Source organism: Brachyhypopomus gauderio, chromosome 2 (genome assembly GCF_052324685.1).
Source record: "Brachyhypopomus gauderio isolate BG-103 chromosome 2, BGAUD_0.2, whole genome shotgun sequence".
In the NCBI taxonomy this organism is placed as follows: Eukaryota; Metazoa; Chordata; class Actinopteri; order Gymnotiformes; family Hypopomidae; genus Brachyhypopomus; species Brachyhypopomus gauderio.
Genome location: NC_135212.1, coordinates 4,439,133 through 4,456,265, shown reverse-complemented (window position 1 = coordinate 4,456,265; position 17,133 = coordinate 4,439,133). Strand labels below are relative to the sequence as shown.

Below are 17,133 nucleotides of genomic sequence, written 5' to 3'. Positions count from 1 at the left end.
TCAGCTTTTGAATAGAATTCATGAGTATTTAATTAACGTATATTATTTTTGAGACTTAAAAAAATGTTCGGGTGGAATTTCACAAATGTCCGGTTTCGGTTCGCTTGAGTGACATGTCATCGTCACTGAAATAAATTTCCAATTATTTTGCTTTTGTGGCTCTGAGTCAAAAACGTTGCCGACCCCTGCTTTAGGTCATGCTAGTCTGTAAATATTGGCTGCAATGTTAAGGTACAGTGCAATATGATTAATTGTATAAAATGCTTTCACTTTTATATGTAAAATTGACACAACACAATACAACATTATGTATTTCTTAACTGTTACTGTATTTGTAAAAAATGAAATACAATAGTAATACAATTGACAGAATAAATTGAAATTGTTTTAATTGTTCATGAGTTTATGTCTTCATTATGATTTTCTATTGCTTGGGCATAGAGAGGTATTTTGGCATGTAAGTGTTAAAGAAAAACATATCACACCTCCTTTTCACCTCTTCTAATACACTGCTATCTCTGTAAATTCGCTGCACAAAGATATCATGGGCACAGATAACTAAATCACACCACTGCATACCAGTAATCAATAATTGGCCCTGAATTTGCCAATAATAACAATGGCTCTCCTTCAATTTGTGTAGGCCTTGTGCCACTTTGAGGAATTTGCAGTCTACATAGCTTTGTGCATTTGGGCACTTAATTTCAACAAGCCCAAATGATGGACGCTCAAGTGGGTCATATACAAGTCCATCAGGTGATGCACCCAGCCAAGATGCATCTGGATGAATCACTAGCCCACACTTGGTCAAGTTCAAGTTTTTCAGAACTGCATAGTCCTTTAAGGCCCCTGGTTTCTATTTCAAGTCCCCTCTTCACGTGTGCTGTTTGTCGTGTCCCTCGGATTATCCTTTCTGCCAGGCTTTCTGCAGCACCTGGACCTCTAACGTGGCTCACTTCTCTGAAATGTGAGGCAGTCAATCTTTCTCTCCTAAGTGAATGCCACTCAGGTGTAGCACTTTGGGATCTTGTTGCCTCCTCAATAAGGTGTGACTGTGACAAGGTCACAGAAAGTGAGCTTAGGTGTAGCTGTTCTTGGTGTGTTGGCACAAATGAATATTCAGGTGGGCTTAGATGGTAATATTCTAGTGGCAGACTCGGGAATGGGGGTGCATCCTCATGTATGACAACACTGTCAGATGGAGGTGGTGGTTGTTGATAGGACAGTACACTGCCAACTTGTACCTTCCCAAAGATGGAGTCCACAAGTGGCTTGTCAGGCGAGATGTTCATTGTGTAGATGAGTGGAAGAGAATCTGCTTTCATTCCAGCGTAGACTGGTCCAGGATTGAGGGTGGCCGGGTGTGGGAGGTCACCGCAGTAGCCCTTGAAAAGTGTACTTCTGAAATAAAAGAAGAGTGAATAACATTTATTTTTACACATTGTAATCTGTTCACCAGCACAACTGATTGTGAATCACATATCACATTGTGTGTGTGTGTAGGTATGTGTATGTATATGTTTATGCATGTGTGCATACGTAGATATACATATTTGCCCTATATATGTATTTTATTTTTTTTCTTTTTGTGTATTTTATATATTGAGTGTATTTTCGGGATAGGGTACACTTGCTGCCTGTTCCTTACATTATCTTTATGCCTTCTGTTTTAATGTGTTTTGTAAAGCATCTTTGAGCATTGTGGAAAGCGCTATATAAATAAAAATTATTATTATTATTATTATTATTATTATATCACATGTCATCTGAAGTACAACGAGGCTAAATTAAATTTTGAAGAGAACAGGGTCTTATCAGATGATCAAAAGCATTTATTTTTTTAGCACACACTGTAATCTGCCTATTAAATTTGGTACTACATACCTAACTCCACTGGCTGTAGTAGCACCTGGTTTTGGCTTTAGGACAACCATGGCATCCACGGGTCCAGGCTTCACTCCCTATTAATTTAAAAGATGGTGTTAGTAAAGTGACTGTGATACATTAACTAACATTAAATAATGAAATAAGACAAACCATTGTTCGTGGTTTATGCTACTTCTGTTCTGTCTGTGTGCATGAAAGGACAGGAGGGACGACAGACATGCCAGATTCAGAATAATGAGCAGTCTGGAAAAGCAATGCAACCAAGTGGTTGCAAATTCCGCAACCAGCAACACAAGAGCAGTTGCTGTTAATGAGCACAACTGGCATTGAATCACGTAATGTCATCTGAAATACACAAGAGGCTAAATTTAATATCTTGAAAAAAAGACTTCAGCAATGTCAATAGGCGCAATATCTGTCCCATCATGTTGTTAGTGGTGAATGTCACTTGTCTATTGTCTCATGTAACGTTTGTGCTGTTTTGCATCACTCTTAAAACACTTGGCTATACTGTCTTTCTATTCTACAGTGTTGTGCATGGTTCAATCTACTAGTTCACTGAGCAACTATAAACTAAATATATTTTAGATTTAAACTTCATTTTCACTCCAGATGAAATGCTTACACATAGGAGTGAAACAGGCCTACTTATATTTATATTATTTTGTTGTTTCCACCACCTACAACAGAACAGTGCAGGTTTTACTTCAATTGCTTCTTGAAGAGTGTTATCAGAATATGTTAATAGGTGTAAGTGTTGAAGCCATATGTAAATAAAGAAGATGAAGGATTTGAAAGACAGATTGACAGATTTTAGAAAATGCAGTTTGAAGAATAGCTGAGGTGGACTATATTCTGCTTTTGAGTCATAGAGGTAGATAACAATAGCTCGAACTGTAAAATAAACTCCCATTTGTTTACTATAGGCAAAACAGACTGCTAATGATTCCCACTCAGCTACTCTGCATTCGGCTACCATTGTAAGCTTTGAAAACCAATGCCTATGGTTATCACAGCTTACGTGAAGTAAGAGCAAGGATAAAAGATTGAACTTGTGTTGAACTAACTTTTGAACTTGTTCAACAGAACTTTGAACGTGACACTGAACAGAACTCGTATCATTTTAACCAGTGCTACTCTCAGCTGGTGTGGTGTATCTGTTTTCTTCATAGATCTGTAGCAGTGAGCCCTCACTGTTATCTCGTCAGCCTTACTTTTGCCTGATACTTCCATCAGAAATACAAACATGTTTTAAAAGGCATTTCTAGTACTAGGACAGGTCGGTTCGTTACTAAAAACAACATCACTTCATTAGACTGCCACCTCAGGCTAGCTAGCTAACTAGCGTCAGCCACTTACCTTCAAAATTGCAGAGGTAGGATGAAACGTAGAACTTGAAACCCTTTTCAAGTTGACTCTGTGTCGTTGTACTTGATGCTCTGACAATACGACGCACATCGTTGACGGTAAACTTCGGGAACTCCCAGAGGCACCTTGTGAATTTACACTCGGCCATTACACTCGGCCATTCCGCATACCAACCGGAAATACGGTACCATCCTGACACCAACGAGGAAGTGGTGCGTGCACCTAGACCAATCAGCGCAATACCAGTTTCAAATGACAGCAAAATTGACCAATCATATCTTCCCTCTTAGTGGGCGGGCTTAACTGTATGATCATTTCCGCCCGCTGTGGCGACGCTAGCTGTCGTTAGCACCACTGCTAGCTAGTTTCTATTCATTTCTTTGATGTATATATAACATATATACGGGCTCTGGTATGAACCCTTTGGGTACAAGCCAGGCTGCATCAGGTTATTGTAGCAGTCTGGCTGATTTGGTGTTTTGGTTAGAAAAATAGTAAACTGTGATATCACGTGCTACTCAACTTTGGAATGTTTGGTTTAGAATGTAGAATGTTTGGTTGGGAAGGTGGAATGTTTGGATTCAGTTTTGATGCTGAAAAGCTCAGAACAAGGCGCACGACATTTTGCTCTGAGAAAACCAAACCATACAAATTTAACTAATCTTTCTATTTTTTCTAGATCTTTCTCTCTTTCTATTCTTTCTATTTTTCAGGTGGATAATGAGTTTTTACCCCAGGAGAACTGACCAGCCAAGGCCTGGACAGGAACAGAAGACCTTCATAGACACACCAGGTTTTACCACTCATGGTGAGAAAAATAAATTTTCTTCTTTTTATACTTCTATGTAAGACAGTATATTAATTCTTAAGAGTATGGATTTCTATAGGCTTTTTCATAATAATTAAAAGTTAAATATACACATTTATATAGTAGGTTTCTAAGGTTCAGAAAAATAACATGTATATTTATTCTACTGATGACTGTCAAGCTCTTTATTTCATGTGTACAGGATAATATAATTAATGGAGCATGGGTTATTTCTTTAATTTCTTTGACTCAGCACAATTTTCATAAATCCCACCATGTTAACATTGTCCATGTGGTCATGGAAAAAGCAAATAAAAATAAACATTTTTAAAAAGAGACAGATTTCTAACATGACATCACAAATTCTTAAGCCTTCTCCCCACATTCTAATGACATCACATGGCATCACATAGCCCTTGTTATAATCACTTGTTCATTGGGAATCACTTAAAGGCATTTGAGCCTCACCGGGAGGCATGCTGGGTTTCACTTTACCTGCTGTGGTATTTTCAGGTGTGCCCTACAACCCCCAAGATCCCTGTGGACCAGCACCCTTCCCTCACGGAAGTACGGCGGGACCCTCAGATGTCGGCCATGTTAAGATGCCTGTAGAAAGACCACTCCACACTGGTACTGTGTAACACTGAAGATTACATGCGTATTCAACAATCCAAATAACCATGCATGATAAAGTAGAAAAAAACTTTTATTACATTTGCCCGGGGAGCAGTTGTGGTTAGGTGCCTTGCTCAAAGGCACCTCACTCATGGCCTCAGGCCTGGGAATCGAACCCACGACCCTCACAAGACCAGTTCCCTACCACCGGACCATGACTGCATATTTGTATTATTAAACATGGGGACAGTATTTATTAGAAACAGGGGAAGACAAACGAATGAACCAGATGGACCAGAGGAAGACAAATGAATTTAATGTATTTCATGTTCCAATCTTTACTTTAGCTGTGATATGTTTGGTGTAGAGTAGAGCACTTTAGAGTGGGCACCTTGACGACCCACATACAGTCTGGGTGTACTGTGACACTCGTTATCTGCTAGGCGGTTGTGTTTAGTCTAAGGTGACAATGCTTCGAATCATTGTTATGCCAGCATAGTATAATACTGATAATACATGTATATGGATTACAGATGTCATTTATCACTATTTTAGTACACCCCCAATCAATCTAAACAAAACATTGTCATGCTGCTTTGCTGGCTTCTGATACCTCATCTGGACTGTCTAGCAGTGTCTAGCAGAGGCGAGATGTGCTAGACATGAGCAGAGCTAGGAGGTACTGTAGTTTGGCTCTTCAGTATCTACCAGTATCAGAATTAAAATAATTCTGAATTGTGCCGAAATAATTAAATTGAATCAAGTTGTATTGAAATGTAAGATTTCATGATGCAATAAACTAAAAGAATCATAACTAAGCTAAACTAAAACTGGGTCACACATTTACTGAAGCTCTGATAAATGTCTTCCTGCTTCTGGGCTCACGGATGCCCTGCTTTCAGTTATTCAGTACTACTTCATTGTGCTGCCATTACATGAATTGTAGCAAGATGCATATGAGAAGTTGCCGTTCTCGGTCCATCTTGCTTGAATCATATTTCAGTGGCACTTTCAGATAAAGAAACATATGCAACGTAGTACTAAGGCACTGAGAAATGTTATGGTGAGGTAATTTCTGCTAATGTCCTTATTCGCCCATGCAGGTGAAGTTGGCTCCAGCAGGTGTCCCCCACTGCCTGTGCTCACTTCACGCACGAGAGTGACCAGGTCGGGACTGATGAGGCCTTCTCCACCCACCTTCACAAAGTTGCCTCCACTCCCCAAACCTGCTGGCCGAGAGCCTCTCCGTGCCTTCAGGCCTGCCAAAGGTGAGCTCACTCTTTTGCTCTCCTGGAAATGGCATCCAAATCATTTGTTGCAGCAACAACAACAAAAAAAGTAAAAAAAAAAGTATTAAAAAAAGCAAAAACTGCTTTGAAAGCCCTATAGGGGAGACCGGGTATGGTTGTAACATGGGGAGAGTTGTAACACCATCAGTTCCACTGATCATGGATAAGATAGGAGTCATATGATCATTTCAGTATTTACCCAATTCCTCCCTGATCCCACATGGTGAATATCAAGGCTGTAAACAGGCACATGCCGATTCCATCGAGAAAAAACTGAATGTATTTCATGTTCCATTCTTTACTTTAGCTGTGATATGTTTGGTGTAGAGTAGAGCACTTTAGAGTGGGCACCTTGACGGCCCACATACAGTGTGTGTGTACTGTGACACTCGTTATCTGCTAGGTGGTTGTGTTTAGTCTAAGGTGATAATGCTTCAAATCATTGTTATACCAGCATAGTATAATACTGATAATACATGTATATGGATTACAGATGTCATTTTTCACTATTTTAGTACACCCTCAAACAATCTAAACAAAACATTGTCATGCTGCTTTGCTGGCCTCTCATACCTCATCTGGACTGCTGCCAAAGTTAATAGATATGCTGCCATATATCTATTAATCTTTGTAATCTATATAACATGGCTTCTTTAAGTATTGGGTATCACCTGGCCAGCGTTAAGCTGTGGTATGCAGCAGCAGTCTGTGTGATATAAGGAGTTTGTGCTTTGTACCTACTTCTGTTGGCAAGGACAATGTGAGCTTACAAGCAAGACTAGACTTGAATGTTTTATTGCAGTCAGTTGATTGTGCCAGCACCCCACTACCCCGGGCCTGCGCTGTTCTGATCCACAGCTCTCCACAGCTCTCCAGAGCTCTCCCATAGCCACTTTTGCTCCTCACTGCCATCTGCAGATTTGATTATGAATTTAAGTTTTCTTAAATGTTATTCGAATTGCTCCTATTCATTAGCACATTTCTTTTATCCAGTTAATGCTACTCTTGATATACATTTGAGCCATGCCAAAATATCGATTATCATAATCTATTATTATTTAAAATGCAGTATGATCTGCAGGTCTTAATTTCATATGCTGGTCTGAAGATTGAACGTGTCCTCTACAGTTCTGTCTGTGTTTCATGTCCAGGTTCAGTGGAGCCTCCCCAGCTCCACTCTCCAGGGTGGAGGAGAGAGAGAGTGGGGAGACTTCACCGGAGCGGAGGACATCGTCAACCCTTGCTCCCAGACATCTTCAAAGCAGTTAACCCCAGTGATGCTGGTAGAGGTGACTTATTGATGTTGGCTTTACTTTATATGTCATTGAAATACCTGTACATGTAGAATTTATAATGTTGCATCATTTGTTTTTGTGTTAAAATATTGGTAAATACGATATTTGGGAACAAGGAGATCATTTAGTCAGAAACTTCACTCAGGTGTCAAGTGAACGGAGCTAAACTCATGATCATGGATGCCCTTTTCCATGCAGGTTTGCCCAAATCCAGCCGCTTGCTGCCTGGGAACCCCCCCGGGTCTTTCCTACTGCCCTCCTACCCTCTGGTCACTCTTCCGGGAGTGCAGCGAGACACAAGCCCTCGGCGCAGAGACCCGGGCCCGTGGAGGGACAGTACTGGTGAGTGCATGGCTACGTTGCTAAGAACGTGCTAGGCACACACAGTGAGGCATGGCTGGTTATTTGGGTGTCCGGTTAAGTTAAGTTGGTCTTGCACTAAGCTTGTCTTGCACTTGTTCCCACGTCAGTGGGATTGATGAGCAGACCCAATTTTGTGGTGTCATACATACTACATGAATTTAATTTTAACCAAAAAATGTGCATATACGTAGATCATTTATAGTCACCGCTTGTCAAATGTACAAAATACTTAAATTCAAATTTGATGATCTTCATCTGACATGGTTTCACTCAGTAATGGAACAGTGTCTAGCAGAGGCGAGATGTGCTAGCCATTAGCAGAACTAGGCTAATGTATCTACCAGTATCAGAATTAAAATAATTCTGAATTGTCTTAAATTGTATCAAATTGTACTGAAATGTAAGATTTCATGATGCAACAAACTAAAAGAATCATAAGTAAGCTAAACTAAAACTGGGTCACACATTTACTGAAGCTCTGATAAATGTCTTCCTGCTTCTGGGCTCACGGATGCCCTGCTTTCAGTTATTCAGTACTACTTCATTGTGCTGCCATTACATGAATTGTAGCAAGATGCATATGAGAAGTTGCCGTTCTCCATCCATCTTGCTTGAATCATATTTCAGTGGCACTTTCAGATAAAGAAACATATGCAACGTAGTACTAAGGCACTGAGAAATGTTATGGTGAGTTAATTTCTGCTAATGTCCTTATTCGCCCATGCAGGTGAAGTTGGCTCCAGCAGGTGTTCCAAACTGCCTGTGCTCACTTCACGCACGAGAGTGACCTCGTCAAGACTGATGAGGCCTTCTCCACCCACCTTCACAAAGTTGCCTCCACTCCCCAAACCTGCTGGCCGAGAGCCTCTCCGTGCCTTCAGGCCTGCCAAAGGTGAGCTCACTCTTTTGCTCTCCTGGAAATGGCATCCAAACCATTTGCTGCACCAACAACAACAAAAAAGTTAAAAAAGTAAAAACTGCTTTGAAAGCCCTATACTACAAACAAAAAGGCCCTGCTGATCCTCTTGTACATTGCTATGCCTGCACCCATGAACATTGTTTTTCTGCACCATGAAGAAACCACTATGAAACCAGTAGTTATATTTGAGATTTTTGACATGTCTGAAGGAGTAATTGGCAGAGGTTGGAATTGGTTTGCTGTTAACACTGCATTACACAACACAATGTTTTAAATCTAGTTCTCCATGTTGAATAATGTTTTGCAGTCAGTCTTCAAGCTGATTTGAACCAAAGTTGAGCTGGTAGCCCTAAAAGTCCTAGTCAGTTTATTTGGGTTCTGGTATCCCTCTCTAGATGAATTCACGCCAGGAACTCCCCGGAAGGATCCCCACGAGCAGCAGACTTTACAGCCCTTCTCCAAACCAGACCTCGCTCTCGCTCGGAGCTTCAGTCTGCTTAGCTCTGATGACTGGTAAGTCACACCTGCAAAATTCTGAAGCATTTGGTTAGGGCAGGTTAAACAGCAAGTCATTTATGGTGTTCTGCATATATGGTAAGTATGCATGTATTTAGTGAAGTTTTTTCCTCTTTGTCCCTTTTCTTGTAGCATTTTTTTCTTGCAATAGCCGATGGTTACAGTGTGTGTCTATGTCCAATATCTTCATACAGGGAGAAGAAAATTGAAGGGTTGATGTTAATCCGTAGATTGGCTCAGCATCACTCTGGTGTGCTTACCAGCAGGCTTCATGAGGTCTGCATTGTTGTTATTCAAGAGGTAAGCCACTAGATTTGCTGACTGTGTATTGGTCTGAATTCTAAAATTGGCAGACACCATCAGCATGTACACATTACAGGTGATGTTGCTGACAAAGTCAAGTCAGGGTTAGCATAGTACTTTAAAATTCCTTTTTTATAAAAACATTTCTCATCTAATTGAAATTCAGATGGCATAGCTAACTGTAATTAGTGATTAAGGTATTTCCGCCTACATAACATATTGCAGTGGTGGATTATACTTATTACGATGGCGGTGGCAGTGTTGAATGTGGCTAAAATGAGCTGGAACGTCGTGTTTCCTGCAGGTGCTGCACCTGCGCTCTGCCGTGTCCCGCATGGCGGTGGTGTCCTTGAGGGAGTTGTACTCCAGCCTGCAGAAAGGAATGGACCAGGAAGTGGAGACTACAGCTAAGGTCCTCCTCCACAAAGCAGCGGAGTCCAATGGCTTCATCAGGCAGGACGTGGACACAGCTCTGGACAGCATGGTGCAGAACTGCACCCCCATTTGGAGCATGAACGCCCTTCTCGCTGGAGGACTCTGGTCAGTTAGCCTGCAGTGAGCTTTAAGCTGTGGCTTTCAGATAGCAACAACAGTCACAAGAAGCTAACACAGCACTGATTTTGGCTGCTGTTCTTTGCTGCTGTTTTTACTTCTCCATTGTTCTTTCAAAATATTGCCCTGGCCTATATCAATATTTGTAGTTATTTATCCTGTTAAATATTATTTTTATTGCGTTCCATCTCCGCTCTGCTGATCCAAACTGCCCTTCACACCGCTTAAAGAATAGGCTAGTTTGCTAACTCACAGGACATACAAACATTTTCTGTTAAAAAAATACAGATGTAAACTAACTGGTGCAAACTAAGCCATCAAATAGAATATGATCATTTGATTGTGCACTTAGATCATACATAAGGGTATTACGTTTCTTTATAGAAGCTAAAAGTTGTACTGTATACATTGATTGGATGGATTAATAGTTATTACCTTCTTTTTTAAATGCCCTAATTTTTTTCCTTCTGTTTTCCTCAAAAGTCATCTGAATGCTGCAGTAAGAAAGTGTACTGCTCAGCACTTGGCTACTTTGGTAGAGAAGATTGGTGCAGAGCGAATTATTCCTGCAGTCTCCAAGTTGGCACAGGACTCTTCCCAAGAAACCAGGTTAGTACTGGGATCAGAACAAGAATTCTACAAAGCTTATTCAGTTTCCCAGATATTAATCTTTTGCTCATTCTTTTAGTCTCCTAGTGTGATACTCTGAAGTCAGCAAATGCTGCTAAATTGTAGAGTAATAGAAGCACTATCGTGTTTTCTAGACACAGACGTCCTTGTAAAATTGGGCCCTGGTAAGATAAATGGTTGGTGTGCTGTGAGTCACGGGTCGCTCACTCACGGTTCTCTCCTGTATTGGGGTCTGTTCCTCGTCTCAGGCGCTTGGGCCGGCGTATGCTGCTGTTCCTGTCCTCCCACCACGACTTTGATAAGATGGTGGAAAAGTACATCCCTGCCAAAGACCTGGCAACCATCAGGGACACTGTCCACACTCTGAAATCCAAGGTAGCATTTCATGTTTGGATACATGATGAGGATGTTTTATCCCATTCAGCACTATGCCCCATGTTAACTCACTAAACAAACTTATTCACAAAACGTTTAGGTGATACAGACTGCAATAAAAAAAACCATCTAAACTGTGATGGTAGACATATATTGTAAACAAATACTAAAGTACAGGGCAGTGCGTGGCACCACACATTGTATTTACAGTAAGGCATGCACAGTGTAGTCCCAGACCCAGTAGTTAAAGGACAGAGCATAGTTCAAAATGAACCGGCTTGAAACCTTTGGGATAAAATCAAAGTATGAAGCAACATGTGGACTTCAATATCACCACTCCATATTTTGTGGTGATTCGTACGTGTGTATTCCCAGGAGAGGACAAAGGTGTCTAGGATTCCAAGATATAAGACGCGTCAGCCTCGTCTGGAGCAGCAAGAAGCTCCAGCCGCACAGGTGGAGCGTCACAACACGCAGCGAATGAAGCGCAGCCTTAGGCACACGGTGAGGGACGTGAGCCCAGACGACGCGGCACCTCTGAAAGGTAACGGCTGACCTCGGCAAACGCTCCCCTCCTGTTTCCTGAGAACCTAACCTTACCGCTTACCCGTGAACCTCCTTCCCATCAGACCTGCAGCTGAACAGTAATGTTCCAGCCCAGACTAGCAGACGAGCTACCAGACTGATCAGAGCACGTCCGTCCCTTTCAAACAGTTCTGGTGAGTGTTGCCTGCTCTTCAGCGCTTCATGTGTGATCACTGTGCTTGCACGTAAATTGCTTTGCTGTTAACACTGCATTACACAACAATGTTTTAAATCTAGTTCTCCATGTTAAATAATGTTTTGCAGTCAGTCTTCAAGCTGATTTGAACCAAAGTTGAGCTGGTAGCCCTAAAAGTCCTAGTCAGTTTGTTTGGGTTCTGGTATTCCTCTCTAGATGAACTCAAACCAGGATCTCCCAGGAAGGATCCCCACGAGCAGCAGACTTTACGGCCCTTCTCCAAACCAGATCTTGCTCTCGCTCAGAGCTTCAGTCTGCTTAGATCTGATGACTGGTAAGTCACACCTGCAAAATTCTGAAGCATTTGGTTAGGGCAGGTTAAACAGCAAGTCATTTATGGTGTTCTGCATATATGGTAAGTATGCATGTATTTAGTGAAGTTTTTTCCTCTTTGTCCCTTTTCTTGTAGCATTTTTTCTTTCAGTAGCCGATGGTTACAGTGTGTGTCTATGTCCAATATCTTCATACAGGGAGAAGAAAATTGAAGGGTTGATGTTAATCCGTAGATTGGCTCACCATCACTCTGATGTGCTTGGCAGCAGGCTTCATGATGTCTGCACTGTTCTTATTCAAGAGGTAAGCCACTAGATTTGCTGACTGTGTATCTCTCTGAATTCTAAAATTGGCAGACACCATCAGCATGTACACATTACAGGTGATGTTGCTGACAAAGTCAAGTCAGAGTTAGCATAGTACTTTGAAATTCCTTTTTTATAAAAACATTTCTCATCTAATTGAAATTCAGATGGTATATCTAACTGTAATTAGTGATTAAGGTATTTCCGCCTACATAACGCATTGCAGTGGTGGATTATACTTATTAAGATGGTGGTGGCAGTGTTGAATGTGGCTAAAACGAGCTGGAACGTCGTCTTTCCTGCAGGTGCGGAACCTTCGCTCTGCCGTATCCCGCATGGCGGTGGTGTCCTTGAGGGAGTTGTACTCCAGCCTGCAGAAAGGAATGGACCAGGAAGTGGCGGCTACAGCTAAGGTCCTCCTCCACAAAGCAGCGGAGTCCAATGCCTTCATCAGGCAGGACGTGGACACAGCTCTGGACAGCATGGTGCAGAACTGCACCCCCATTCGGAGCATGAACGCCCTTCTCGCTGGAGGACTCTGGTCAGTTAGCCTGCAGTGAGCTTTAAACTGTGGCTTTCAGATAGCAACAACAGTCACAAGAAGCTAACACAGCACTGATTTTGGCTGCTGTTCTTTGCTCCTGTTTTTACTTCTCCATTGTTCTTTCAAAATATTGCCCTTGCCTATATCAATATTTTTAGTTATTTATCCTCTTAGATATTCTTTTTATTGCGTTCCATCTCCGCTCTGCTGATCCAAACTGCCCTTCACACTGCTTAAAGAATAGGCTAGTTAGCTAGCTCACAGAGGACATACAAACATTTTCTGTTTAAAAATACAGATGGACACTAACTGGTGCAAACTAAGCCATCAAATAGAATATGATCATTTGATTGTGCACTTAGATCATACATAAGGGTATTAAGTTTCTTTATAGAAGCTAAAAGTTGTACTGTGTACATTGATTGGATGGATTAATAGTTATTGCCTTCTTTTTTTGAATGCCCTAATTTTTTTCCTTCTGTTTTTTTCAAAAGTCATCTGAATGCTGCAGTAAGAAAGTGTACTGCTCAGCACTTGGCTACTTTGGTAGAGAAGATTGGTGCTGGCCGATTATTGTCTGGGGCGAAAAACGTCACAGCGCGAATTATTCCTGCAGTCTCCAAGTTGGCACAGGACTCTTCCCAAGAAACCAGGTTAGTACTGGGATCAGAACATGGATTCTACAAAGCTTATTCAGTTTCCCAGATAAAGTAATCTTTTCCTGATTCTTTCAGTCTCCTATTCTGATACTCTGAAGTCAGCAAATGCTGCTAAATTGTAGAGTAATAGAAGCACTACCGTGTATTCTACACACAGACGTCCTTGTAAAATTGTGCCCTGGTAAGATAAATGGTCGGTATGCTCTGAGTCATGGGTCCCTCACTCATGGTTCTCTCCTGTTTTGGGGTCTGTTCCTCGTCTCAGGCGCTTGGGCCAGCGTATGCTGCTGTTCCTGTCCTCCCACCACGACTTTGATAAGATGGTGGAAAAGTACATCCCTGCCAAAGACCTGGCAACCATCAGGGACACTGTCCACACTCTGAAATCCAAGGTAGCATTTCATGTTTGGATACATGATGAGGATTTTTTATCCCATTCAGCACTATGCCCCATGTTAACTCACTAAACAAACTTATTCACAAAACGTTTAGGTGATACAAACTGCAATTAAAAAACCATCTAAACTGTGATGGTAGACATATATTGTAAACAAATACTAAAGTACAGTGCAGTGCGTGGCACCACACATTGTATTTACAGTAAGGCATGCACAGTGTAGTCCCAGACCCAGTAGTTAAAGGACAGAGCATAGTTCAAAATAATCCGGCTTGAAACCTTTGGGATAAAATCAAAGTATGAAGCAACATGTGGACTTCAATATCATCACTCCATATTTTGTGGTGATTGTACGTGTGTATTCCCAGGAGAGGACAAAGGTGTCTAGGATTTCAAGAGATAAGATGCATCAGCCTCGTCTGGAGCAGCAAGAAGCTCCAGCCGCACAGGTGGAGCGTCACAACACGCAGCGAATGAAGCGCAGCCTTAGGCACACGGTGAGGGACGTGAGCCCAGACGACGCGGCACCTCTGAAAGGTAACGGCTGACCTCGGCAAACGCTCCCCTCCTGTTTCCTGAGAACTTTACCTTACCGCTTACCCGTGAACCTCCTTCCCATCAGACCTGCAGCTGAACAGTAATGTTCCAGCCCAGACTAGCAGACGAGCTACCAGACTGATCACAGCACATCCGTCCCTTTCAAACAGTTCTGGTGAGTGTTGCCTGCTCTTCAGCGCTTCATGTGTGATCACTGAGCTTGCACGTAAATTGTTTTGCTGTTAACACTGCATTACACAACAATGTTTTAAATCTAGTTCCCCATGTTGAATAATGTTTTGCAGTTACAAGGATGTAACTTGTTTTTGTTTCATGTAGTGAGCTTCACTTCACGCTACACTGTGGGAGATCTCCTAGGCTCAGGAGGATACGGCGCAGTGTATGCAGGAGTCCGCAAGGCTGATGGAAAACAGGTGAGCATCAGCACACAATACAAGAATGATTGTGGGACCTAATTTCTATTTTAGATTGTGATTAGAACTTTGAAAGGAGCGATGAGTTTTCCCTAGAGAGCCTTTGTTATTCACATGGCAATCAAGTGGTCAAATCTAATGTACCTTGACCTTTTACCACTTTTTGAACACAAAGATCCTGATTATACAATGTGATAAGCTTGACAATCTGTGGATGAGTATTTATCAGACTCCAGATTTATGTGTTACCTGAGAAGCTGTGGCTACCATCTGCAAGCCCTTAGATATGTTAAATGTACTGACTGTTTTGTGTAAACAACTTTACTTCCTGTGTTTTTTATGTGACCAGATCGCCATTAAATATGTGCCAAAGCATCACGAAGAACGGTTCATCACTGTTGTAAGTCCAATATCTTTACTTATGTAATATTGTAACAATGTCTGGGACTTTTTAGATGGGTAAAACTGCAAAGGGACTATAAACGCAAAGCTTTTAATTTTCCATTCAGTGACTCCTCCCAACACGAATGGAAAACTTAACTTTTTAGATTCATGTTTCATCTAATGATTGGTACCAATCCAGATCCCTTTCGTGTTATCCTGCTAACCATAATTCCACTATAAAACTTCAAACCTACACTAACCATGTGTTCCTTAATTTTAGCCCGGCAAAACTCGCAGTCTCCCCCTAGAGGTGGCTTTAATGAAGATGGTGTGCAGGCCACCTCGTTGTCAGCATATTGTGAAGCTCCTAGATTGGTATGAGTACCGCTACTGCTTCATCTTGATTCTGGAGCGACCCGTCCCCTGCATGGACCTGTTTGGCTTCTTAGACTTGTACCAACGCCAACTGCCTGAGCCACTGGCACGACGGATCATGCGTCAGGTGGTTCAGGCTGTCCTTCACTGCCGTGACCGAGGAGTTCTGCATAGAGACATCAAGGAAGAGAACCTTCTGGTCAACACGGACACCCTTGACGTCAAGTTGATCGACTTTGGTTGTGGCGATCTGCTTAAGACCGAACCCTACAGGCGCTTTGAAGGTTATTCACCATAGGAATGAAATGTGCACCTTAAGTTAAAAAATGGGATCAAATTAGAGACTATTATAAACTTGTTATTTTGTTACTGATGATTCTCTCTCGTTGTCTCAGGAACCATGGTATACTGCCCACCTGAATGGCTGGTTGACAGGGCGTATGAGGGCCGTCAAGCCACCATCTGGAGTCTGGGTGTGCTCCTCTACAGTATTATCTGTGGACATGTGCCCTTTCAGAAGAAGGAAGACATTGTTGAGGCACACCTGTGCTTCAAGGGAAACCCATCCAGAGGTGAAAAGGCAGAAGCATCTTCAAGATAACTTGAAAGTCTAAATTGCAAAATGATAATTTATGTAATTATTTCATCTGGTAATGTAATACACAACCACAGATTGATCAAATGGACTAATGAAGAATGGAGAATTGGCAATACAACATTTTGTAACCGTCTTAAAATTATAAAAAGACTTGTTCAGTCTTTTTTGTTAGTGATGGATGTTTCTGTACAGTTCTGTCATTTAAAAACGTTGAATAAGCCATTAGAACAGTCAGATCAGAAGTTTCAGATGGTAACTGATTTTCTTTCTCAACTAATCCCGTTGCTACACACACAGACTGCCGCCATCTGATAACATGGTGTCTGCAAAAGGACCCTGAAAAACGTCCTGTGCTCGAGGATGTCCTGGCACATCAGTGGTTTTTGGAAGGTCTTCAGAACTAAGTCAGGTTAGACAGGGAGTGTACATGGAACTGGGCATGAGACTAGAGGACAGCCACCAGTGCAAAATTACATAGTCTGGGCCACTGATATTGAGTAATATGCAAGGTGCAGTGTAATATTAGATGAGCTTATCAAGTTGTTGCTTATGGACCAGAAAAATCTGGGTCAGGCATAGTGTACTATATAACAATTGAATGCTATAAGTGGTATATGCTTATATGTAGTACTTATTAATCGAAAATATCCAAGGTGTATCCACTCTGAAATCCAAGATGGCGATTCATGTTTGGATACATGATGAGGATTTTTTATCCCATTCAGCACTATGCCCCATGTTAACTCACTAAACAAACTTATTCACAAAACGTTTAGGTGAAACAGACTGCAATAAAAAAACCATCTAAACTGTGATGGTAGACATTGATTGTAAACAAATAATAAAGTACAGGGCACTGCGTGGCACCACACATTGTATTTACAGTAAGGCATGCACAGTGTAGTCCCAGACCCAGTAGTTAAAGG

The 17,133-nt window shown here is 41.6% G+C and overlaps 2 protein-coding genes across 4 annotated transcripts in view; one reads left to right on the top strand and one right to left on the bottom strand.

Moving 5' to 3' along the window:
• Nucleotides 1–425: 425 nt before the first annotated feature.
• Nucleotides 426–3,424, bottom strand: LOC143508743 (uncharacterized). 2 transcript variants are annotated; one of them, XM_076997384.1, is made up of 3 exons: nt 3,247–3,424; nt 1,885–1,961; nt 426–1,401 (listed from the first exon to the last, which is right to left on the bottom strand). In XM_076997384.1, the coding sequence occupies exons 1-3, from the start codon at nt 3,343–3,345 to the stop codon at nt 753–755; spliced, it is 825 nt and encodes a 274-aa protein (XP_076853499.1). In that variant the 5' UTR covers nt 3,346–3,424; the 3' UTR covers nt 426–752. The 2 variants fall into 2 exon arrangements, with proteins under 2 accessions (XP_076853499.1, XP_076853500.1); XM_076997385.1 differs by having other exon boundaries at nt 426–1,398.
• Nucleotides 3,425–3,595: 171 nt separating this feature from the next.
• Nucleotides 3,596–17,133, top strand: part of LOC143484402 (uncharacterized) — a 161,693-nt gene continuing 148,155 nt past the window's right edge. For both annotated transcript variants that reach the window (XM_076983106.1, XM_076983099.1), the window contains exons 1-16: nt 3,596–4,063; nt 4,577–4,693; nt 5,782–5,946; nt 7,119–7,256; nt 7,461–7,604; nt 8,353–8,517; nt 8,940–9,057; nt 9,255–9,360; nt 9,668–9,903; nt 10,399–10,524; nt 10,794–10,920; nt 11,296–11,464; nt 11,550–11,639; nt 11,858–11,975; nt 12,172–12,277; nt 12,585–12,820. In XM_076983106.1, the coding sequence (XP_076839221.1) occupies nt 3,976–4,063; nt 4,577–4,693; nt 5,782–5,946; nt 7,119–7,256; nt 7,461–7,604; nt 8,353–8,517; nt 8,940–9,057; nt 9,255–9,360; nt 9,668–9,903; nt 10,399–10,524; nt 10,794–10,920; nt 11,296–11,464; nt 11,550–11,639; nt 11,858–11,975; nt 12,172–12,277; nt 12,585–12,820 (2,249 nt within the window). In that variant the 5' untranslated portion in view covers nt 3,596–3,975. The remainder of the gene's footprint in view (nt 4,064–4,576; nt 4,694–5,781; nt 5,947–7,118; nt 7,257–7,460; nt 7,605–8,352; nt 8,518–8,939; nt 9,058–9,254; nt 9,361–9,667; nt 9,904–10,398; nt 10,525–10,793; nt 10,921–11,295; nt 11,465–11,549; nt 11,640–11,857; nt 11,976–12,171; nt 12,278–12,584; nt 12,821–17,133) is intronic.